This window comes from Channa argus, chromosome 16, assembly GCF_033026475.1.
Source record: "Channa argus isolate prfri chromosome 16, Channa argus male v1.0, whole genome shotgun sequence".
NCBI classification, from domain to species: Eukaryota; Metazoa; Chordata; class Actinopteri; order Anabantiformes; family Channidae; genus Channa; species Channa argus.
This window is the reverse complement of record NC_090212.1, coordinates 9,329,850-9,339,759: the sequence shown is the minus strand read 5'-3', so window position 1 is coordinate 9,339,759 and position 9,910 is coordinate 9,329,850. Positions and strand designations below refer to the sequence as shown.

The 9,910-nt window shown below is 40.8% G+C and overlaps 1 protein-coding gene across 2 annotated transcripts; it reads left to right on the top strand.

Moving 5' to 3' along the window:
- The first annotated feature begins 2,893 nt into the window (after positions 1-2,893).
- Positions 2,894-9,679, top strand: vsx2 (visual system homeobox 2). 2 transcript variants are annotated; one of them, XM_067479824.1, is made up of 5 exons: positions 2,894-4,311; positions 4,792-4,876; positions 5,413-5,536; positions 8,225-8,405; positions 8,784-9,679. In XM_067479824.1, exons 1-5 carry the CDS (start codon positions 3,888-3,890, stop codon positions 9,098-9,100), a joined length of 1,131 nt encoding a protein of 376 aa, XP_067335925.1. In that variant the 5' UTR covers positions 2,894-3,887; the 3' UTR covers positions 9,101-9,679. The 2 variants fall into 2 exon arrangements, with proteins under 2 accessions (XP_067335925.1, XP_067335924.1); XM_067479823.1 differs by having other exon boundaries at positions 8,721-9,679.
- The last annotated feature ends 231 nt before the right edge of the window (positions 9,680-9,910 follow it).

Below are 9,910 nucleotides of genomic sequence, written 5' to 3'. Positions count from 1 at the left end.
TTAACCTGCAGCACGGGCTCCTCGAAATGATGTTGTTTTACTGCAAAGTGGAGCATATTTGTGTAATGGCTAAAGCTGCTAAAATTCCCCTGATGGCCCGACTCTTTCTATTAAGGCATTTATAACTCGTAGGTTTATTAATAGTAAATAAAACATCCAATAATGAGTTGTGGATCATTAATATGCTGGTAGTTTTGTTCCTGTGTTTTCTTAAACTTATGGTTTGGTTGGTGTTTTCATCACGACACTTGCTTTGTCACCTTTGGAAAATAGCTGCACAGTATGTGGGTCGAAATCAATTAGTTAAATCACTGTAGCCTATTAATGGCTGAAGCATCTCCCCAAACATCTCCGATTTTCTTAGTGTTGCTGTATATCAACGCAATGCTTTAATATTAATGATGCGTTTTGTGTCCCAAGTCACATTTTATTGTTGTAGTTGGTGAAGATAGTTAATTACTATCACATAGTATGAAAATAAGTGTGAAATGCTTATTTGTAGGATTCTCCATCCATTGCATAGCCTATGTGACTCCCCCCCCGTCACTGGTTACATGTCCCACTTGTTGATGCTGACTGATGAACATTGATCAGGCTGCTGAGCGTTGACGGGGTAAGAGACCTGACGTCCGCGATATGGTGCAGTCACTGGCGCGACTGCCTGTCACCAGCAGCCTGTCTACAGCCACACAAACCCTTCAAGAAATGGGTCGGATTGACCTCGCACAGTTGGTCATCCATATGAAGAGAGACAGAGAAAGGAAAAACTCCATAGCTCTTACATCCGTCCGTGCATCCGCAGTGCGTGGCGCTGACCTCACATAGCCTCCTGCCCCCGACAAACGCCAATCCGATGTGCCTTGAGTCTTTAAATTAGCTGTCAATTAGTGCAAATTAATCAACTCCTCGCCTAATTAAGCAATGCCGACGGGCAGCTACCAAACATGCCATTGTGGAGGAGCCATGAGAAAGTTGCGGGGCTTGCAAACTCTTTTCTGAATTAGAGGAGGTGGGGTGAAGTGGCATGGCATCACGTCACGCCCTGCAACTGCTTTGGGAAAGCAGAGACTCTAGTTGGGCTTTCGTTTTTCCCCCTAACTCGACTCTACATGTGTGCTGTCATCAGGTTACCTACACCCTGTTCCTGCACCGCGGATGCCGCTTGATTTAACTGTACAGAGACTGAATCATACTGCTTCTTGTGTAAGGTTTATGTCCTATTCTTTCTGGGGTCCAATAGCCTGTTTGTCAAAGAGTTTTGCATCATTTTGATCGCCGTTATAGAAGAGACACTGAATATGAGGTGGAATTGTTCTTTAATGTATGTGCAAAATCTACCTTCTGGGGATCAGTTAAATACATTATTTTCAGCTCCTCTGTCACCTCCATGCAAACAGAAAGCTGATGTTATTCATTATCATAAATGCATGGAGCACTTAAGCAGTCACATCAGCAGGATATATTTAAATAGTTTTTGCTTTCATCTGTTTATCAGTTTTTGACCTACTGCAGACAGACACTCCACTTTGAAGGTTACAAGCTGCATGTTTATCACTGTCATATCTGTGCTACATATGTAGAAGGTTTGGAGACATTGTTTCTAATTTTCCATTAAGCCTAAAAATTCCATGGAAGTAACAGGACGATTGAAGGTGCAGTGAACGGATGGGGTTTTATCTGTGTATGTGTGTGTGTTTGGGGGGGTGCAGATAAACAACAAAATGTCCAACAGCTGTTTGCTTTTTAATCTGCAGCCGTCAGATCCTGCAGGTCTTTGATGGGCAACCCAAGCTACACGAATGACTGAACTAAATCTTGCCTTAATCTAGAGCCTTATTAGGCGGCCTCTCTTCTACATGTAAATCAGCACGCAGCCATTTTCATAGGAGATGGATTATCAAAAGCCATACAGAGTGGGGAAAGTGATGCACTATCAAAAAAATAAAAAATAAAGAGGCTGTATAGATTGCAGCAGGAGTGATGATGGAGTGAGAGGGGGGCAGTGACTTGCCTGTAATTGACGGGTCATCCTGACTCACACCTTCCATGTTAATAAATGACTTGATCCCAACAGGCGGATGTGTCATTAGCATATCCTAATAACATTGATTTCTTCATTAATAGAATTTCCACTAAATAGGCCCTAATTACTTTCAACTGGCCAACCACTGATTGCAGCAGCTAGAGTTTTCACCTTCTTAATGAGCATCTTATTTTATACAGTTTGATGGAAAATATGACTTTGCATACCCCTGCATTTCTGTCTGCATAACGTCTTCACAGGCACTTTTACTCGAGCTTTACATTATACGTCCTTTTCAGCTGCACATACTAGTTTATTGTAGGCTTCTAGATTTGTTGTTTTACAGACATGATAAGTACATGTTGATTAGATTTTTTCTTGTGATTTCTCTTATATAATATTATTATCGCATCACTTATCACTTTGATGATGTCTCCGCATTTGTGTGAAGTAAATCTCTTTGACGCCATATGTGTGCATGTGCACCAAACATACACACATGTGGCCAATGATCATTTTGTTTTAAATGGTTTTCAAACCAATTCATGCTTTTATAATAAATAAAAAGACTATGCCGGAAGCAATTAGTAAAACACGCATTAACACCATTTTCTTTTACATACAAATATGTTAAATTGGCTTTAAAATCTTCAGATTGTTGTCTTTTTACTTACTTTCAGCAATTTCGGCATCTGATTGATGATGAAGTCAGGTTTGCATCTTAAATTCCAAATAAGTAAAACAACAAGGCTAAAAAAAAACAAATGCATGCATATATATAAATAGATAGATAGATAGATAGATAGATAGATAGATAGATAGATAGATAGATAGATAGATAGATAGATAGATAGATAGATATAGACACAGAGAGTGACACCTGACTGTCTAATACAATAGAATTATCATCTTCCTTACATGAGGTTTTTGTTTAGTTTTAATCATTCGTTATTCTTATTCTTAGTTTTCTTATTCTTATTATTAAATCATTATTATTTCCCCTTTTCTCGGAGGAAAAGCCCCTGTGAATTAATCTGCTCTGTAGTCTGTGCTGCTGCTGTGGGATTAGCGCCGAGCAGGACCGTGCAGAGGAGCGGGTCCGTATCGTCCAGCTGTCGTTTTTGGGAGGGCCTTTGATTTGCGTGTGATGGGTTTTTCATAGCATCTGGAGATCAATTATCCACTCGTGTGAGCCAGTTGGGCAGAGAGAACATAGCTGGTTGTGTGTGTAAGCCATTCAGCGAATAGTAATACATACTGATTTCTTCTAGGATATTGAGGTAATTTTCTAAAGATGCAGCACTTCAAAGGTAAGTAAGAGGTGTGAAAAGATGATTTAATTAGGCCTGACTTCCTCACGGAAAATTATATGCGCAATGAGTTTGCATCAGCTCAGGCATTGGGTTTTAGGTTTGTTACTAAACGTCTTCAAACCCCACTATATATATTTTTTCTATTTTCATTTCTCTGTCATGTTTAATGTCTTCTAAACTGTGGAATTCCTGGTCCATTTTCATTCTCAGCGTTTTGCCTTTCTTCCCGCAGCTTGGAGCTTTGAAGACAATCATTTCGTTCCTCCCTTTCTTTCTGTAGCCTAAATCTCTTCCTCGTTTATCTATATGGTCCTCGGGAAGATGCAGATATGCATCGGAGAGGGCGTATAACGCATCCATGATCCACAGGAATCCTAAATGCTTGCAGCTGATTGGCTGCTGGCTCCTGCCTCTTGTTGGGATGGACCTGTTGGATAAAAGGACCATTTTCTAAAGGACTCTTGTGTGTTACACAGAGGATCATGCACTGGGGACAACCTCGTAATACCGTATAATAAGAAACAGGCCTTTCGGGGAGCATCGAAGACATTATGACGGGGAAACAAAGCGCCGTCTTGTCGGAAAGTTTAAATGTATCGGAAAAAACCTATCTGGGTGCAAACGGAGGCAGTAACAGCCACCAGCCGAAGAGCAGCACGAACCACCCGCCTCCCAGGTGCACCGGATTTGGAATCCAGGAGATACTGGGGCTGAATAAAGAACCTTCGGCAGCCCCGAGGAGCCAACTGGGCTCGCTACCGGCTGGGGCTCACCTGATCGCGGCCAGGTCCGTGCTAGGCCCCGCCGCTGTGGGGGTAGGCGTCGGGATGGGATTAATTGGCCCTGGTGGAATTCCGACGTTTTACAGCCAACCAGCGTTTTTGGAGACGGTTCTGTCGGACGCACAGGACGTTCGCCTGCAGCCCCACAGCAGGTCCGCAGGGCCGCTGGACACCAGCCAGTCTGCCAGCTCAGGTGACCTGCAAACACTGTTTTACTGACAATAAACACTGACTTTATTATGTGTAGCCTACAACGTGGGTTATATGAATGTGAGCCGTTTCCCTCTGCATTTTTATTTTTGTGGTTTTAGTAGCCCCTTTATTATTATTAGGATTGTGTCTGATGAGTAGTTTTGAATTAATTAGAATGGTAGGCCTGCAGCCTTGTAAAAATAACAGTGATGCTAATTTCCAACAGGTATGACCATTTTTTGGTTTTTAATGTTGTAGTCGAGAGGGGCCATCATGCTCCAGCTCCAGAAAGCTTTGATCCTCTGTGTATATTGACACCTGTCGATCTTAGACAGCATTGAACTGCTCCCATGTTGACCCCTGTCCTCCACAACAGTAAAAAAAATACAAGTGCCATTAATACAGAATAATTTTGTGGCCAACGGTTTAAATTTTAAAGAAATGTATTTGTATATTTATGCCTGTCTTCTTTTTAATCCAGACTCTGAGGATTTGTCTTCAAATGAACGAAAACTCTCAAAGTCATCAGTGAGTCAGAGCAAGAAACGCAAAAAAAGACGCCACCGGTCAGTAAATAAATTAGATCAATTATTTCTGAAATGAAGTGAAAATGAAATACTTCTGTAATACTTACACAGGACAGTCTTTTATCCATAAAGATTCTTTTGCAGAGACCATTATTCTCAGTAAAATGTATTTGTATTTGTCCTGTTTGTTATTATAGGCTAATATTATATTTATTCTTATTGATGCTGTATCCTGTAGTACTTCCAGTCAAATTACTAATAAGAAATTACACATTTGTCTTGGCACAGATCGTATAGATCGTTTTTTTCATTTCTTTTATATGTTTTATTGTAATTATATTTATTTATTTGCCATTTCTCACATCCACAAATGTAAAGCTTGTGTGTCGGTTTGCTCCATTTTAGCACAAATACACACGCACCATAAAATACTTTATTAGCTATTGTTTTGTAGAAATTGACCCCAGACATTTTTGTCAGACTCACCTAATCTTTATTATTAGAAAAAATAAGAATAATTCATGCAGAGTGCATTATAACGTCCAGACATTTAAAACAAAAACCCGTTTCCACAGGACAATTTTTACCTCGTATCAGCTGGAGGAACTAGAAAAGGCCTTTAATGAAGCGCACTACCCGGATGTTTACGCACGAGAGATGCTGGCCATGAAAACAGAGCTACCTGAAGACAGGATACAGGTAATGGTCTACATCAGGTTCTTGTGTTTTTATATTACTAATGGGCAAATACTAGAAATTAGTTAGTATTTTGAAATCAAAGGTTAATTTAAAAAAGTGATCATTCCTATTTTGGTTTTCTAATTATATTTGCCATTGTCAGTTTTTTTTGATGCGAAGGAATGTGTTTCATTTAGAGTTGATATTCAATACACCGAGTCTGTATGAATTAGACTTCATGGTTCACTTTATTTTATGATTTAAGCTACATTTTAAATGTCATCATTCCCTGATACAAGGTGTTATAGGCAACTTTTTTCACTATAAGAAAGAAATAAGATATCTGATATTATAAGATATTCTGAAGATTTTGGTTTTCTTTTAATTTGTAGGAATATAATGTATAATATGTCTGTAACGTATGATTTTTGAAAATTGAAAAAAGGGTTTGATCCATGTTTTTTTCCGATGGTTTGATGGTTTCTGCATTATACAAAAAAGGACCTGGCAAATTAAAATAACAAAAACAAACAAACAATAGTTACAGTCAATAGTTAAAACCTTTTTGTCTTGAGCATCTGGCCCATATTATCGTGACTTTTAGCACGTTGCAAAACATACTGTATAATTACCAGGCTGTTCTTGTAATACGTATATATAACCGTATATTTAAAATACAATGAATATGTTTCTGAAATTATAAGCCTAATTGATTAGTATTAATACTATAACGGCTGGCTTTATGAATTTCGCCCGTAAGGGCAGTTTCTATTCGTCTTTCCATTTTCCATCAGTACCAATAACCTGCAGTAATGTGTGGGTGCAGACCGACAGCTGCCTCTCATGCTGCCCTAATGTTAAAGGGGAAATGGCCTAAGTGAGCTCGCGTAAATCGATCATCGCTGCTCCTCTCCTGTCTGAACAAAGACTGCTCTCCTCCAGCAGCCTCGCCAGGACAGATAATCTCTCATCAGGCGCAGTTGGATGTGAAACAATTTGTTCTCGGAGAAGGAGCCACTAACGACCTAATCAAGCTATCAAGGCGGAAGAAGATTGCAGTGTGACCTGGACCATCCATCTGCCGGGGCGCCTTTTAATCTCATTCTCATTACGGGCTGCCGTACTGCCGCGAATAAATAATAAAAGGAAATAAATAAATAAATAAGCCCCGGGCCTGTTCCTATCCTAAATAAAATTAACACCCAATTTTCTCGTTGAGTGTAATTAGTTAAATCAGACGAGCTCGGGAGGCTGGCTGCTGCTGCTGGAGAGGCGCAAGGAGTTCAAATGAAATAACTACATTGAATTTATTAGCACGGGTCAATAGCGCTGCTCCCCAGAGTCCCGGTAGTTTAATTTCCCGTGATATTTGCCCGCCTGCCCACCATCGATTGGGCCTGAAATTAACTTATTTTTCAATCAGCCTCGGCGTGCCCCAGGGTCGCTCCTCCTGCAGTTTCCGCACTGACTTCTTTTTGAGGGGCAGAGAAGCAATTTCTCTTAAAAAAGAGTATCTTGTATGAAATAAGGATTATCGTCAGAATTACCAGGGAAAACAGCTTAACCGTTTGATCGTTTTCAGTTTAATATCTGTCCCCTCACTTGAGGCTCCTCTCTGGCCCCCTCCTCTGCTCACAGAGCCATCAGAGGGGCCTAAGTGAAGTATTTAACAGGCCTGTGTTCAGCTATACAATTAATTTGGCCTCACTCTGGGCTGACAGGCAGCCTGCAGGGCCTTGAAGCAGTTGTTGGTTGTCGCCAAGTGAAGTGTCTTGATGTGTCAAACCATCTCTGAGGCCACCACAGGTAGCTGGAGATGAGCCCTGACAGGAGGCAGAGATCCTTCACACCTGTTGGCAGCAGGTTATGGGAAATCAATGGACTGAATCAAAATGGAGCAGCTGTTAGCTTAAGTTACTCTGAGTCAGACTAATGATTCCCAAATAGGTCATATTTAAAACACCTATTACCATGCTGAAGTTGTGTATTTATACACAAACACAAGAAAGAAATGGTTTCCACTTAGATCGTTAGGTTAATGAATAAGCTTGTCAGGTTGTGAAAATCCCTTATCCAATAATGCAATAATGTTATATGCATTATTAGATATATTAATACAACAATCTGCACTATCTGCAGTACATATGTTGTGCCTCTTCAACTGCACTACCATTTCCTATGATAGTGACATAATGATATGTATAAAATTTATTTACCAGTGATTTACACATTTTGTATTGCACCGCAACTGATCCAAAAATATTAAATTGCAGTAAATTGATTTTCTCAAAAGCATTGTTTTATTTGATAGATTAAAACTGATAAAACTTTCGTAACTAAATTATTTATCATTAAAAAGAGATACCAAATGTTGCATGTTGCATTTAAGATAATACATGCTGCAAATCCTAAAGCAAAGTCTGCCAAGTCTAAAGTGGAAGCATGTCGCTCTGTTGTCTCCCATATTGTTGAGAATTCAGCCCTTGTCTGATCTCTGGTGTGTCAGCTAAAACTAAAAGTACCAGTGTGACCATTATGCAATAGATACAAAAAAAAAATAAACATGATCTGTGCTGCCATAAGTGAACACTGACAGACACTCGTTTCCACCCGGACAGAATTTCTATTGCAACCTAATAGTTTCGATTTGGAGTGAGAGGGTAATGGTGCTGGTGACTAATAACTGTGACATTTTTCTTCCTGCCACAGGTATGGTTTCAGAACCGCAGAGCCAAGTGGAGGAAGAGGGAGAAATGCTGGGGGCGCAGCACTGTCATGGCTGAGTATGGGTTGTATGGAGCCATGGTAAGGCATTCGATCCCCCTGCCAGAGTCCATTCTCAAATCTGCCAAGGATGGCATCATGGAGTCCTGTGCCCCTTGGCTGCTCGGTGAGGCTTATGTCCCTGTTCCTCCACACATTTTATTATTATTGTGTCTTTGTATTTCTGTAAGTTCCCACTTTAATAGGTGTAGAGAGTGTATTTACTGCATGGTTCAATAAGCATGTGCCTACTACGTGAAAGTGCTACACTGCAGTGCAGACAACACTGCCTTGTGGTAGATTTGCTAAGCATGACCATTTAAAAAACACATAACTCTTAAACAGAAAACAACATGGCCCAGCTATTACATGGCCATGCACTGCCATTGTCCATTCAAGCATTATATTCTAAATCAGAACTATTTTTGCTTGCTATTTTCAGTCCAAGATGGCTTACCAATCAACAGACGCAATTCTAAATCTGAATACCCGCAACTCTTTGCAGGGATGCACAAAAAGTCCATGGAGGCAGTGGCTCCCCCAGCAACAGGAAAGTGTGACGCGCCCCAGCAGCCGAGCTCTCAGAGGGCAGAGGATGCTGAGGCGGAGGAGAAGAGGTCAGAAGGCAAATCCACCATTTCTAAAGAGGAACTGAGAGAGAACAGCATTGCTGCACTCAGGGCCAAGGCACAGGAGCACAGTGCCAAAGTGCTGGGGACAGTTTCTCATGACAGACTGCTGGAGGGCAAACAGGAGAGACAGGCAGCAGAGGAGAAAGCCGCTGATCCCCTGAGCCCAGCAGAGGAGGAGAAAAGTCCATAAAGTCTGAGGATGAGTGATTGCAGTGGCCTGGCTGCTTTCAGCATGTGTACGGACTTAGCTGACATCACTCTCTCCTGCAGGTTTTCATCATTCATTGACATGTATAACCTGGTCTGCATCTCGACTTCCTCTAGAAGAAATCTCATCTGGACAGCACCAGTTCACTGCTGCAGAGGAATTTTAAATGCACTTTTTTTCTGAATTACATCCAAACGTACAGAGGTCGCTTATGAGTAAACAAAGAAGATTGACACGAGCCAGAGAGGGGTGTAAATACTGGTGTACATACAGAGCCAGATGAGTACAAATTTATGCATACAGCTATAGTAAATCAGTTAGGACCACCAATGAGCAGTGAGCAGTCAGTGTTGCTTGTACAGAGACTAAACAGTGGCGTTTGAAATAAGCCCCCTCCCACTGACAGTACTCTTTTCAGTGACAGTAAGTGTTGTCCTGTATGGCACTGTATATAAGTGATATATTATTCTCTCTCTAAGGCACAATTTTAACTATGTTTCTTGTAGTCTTAAAAATGTTTGTGTTTTCATTTCAAAATATGTATAAATCAAACTGCAAAGCATAAAATAGAAATCACCTTTTATTAAATGTGGCTTTATGGTGTCTATTTATTCTACGTTCCTTTCAAACAAATGGCTGAACCCACAGCAGGTGACTACATTGTCTAAGCAGTAGCAGTAGCAGTAGTACCTACTTGTTGTCACTTGATGCTCAGCTGGCCCCCGGCTCGTTAGGAGACGGTCCCCAACTGCATGCTTGGGTTAGTCCCCATAATCCGTCTCAGTTGAGAGC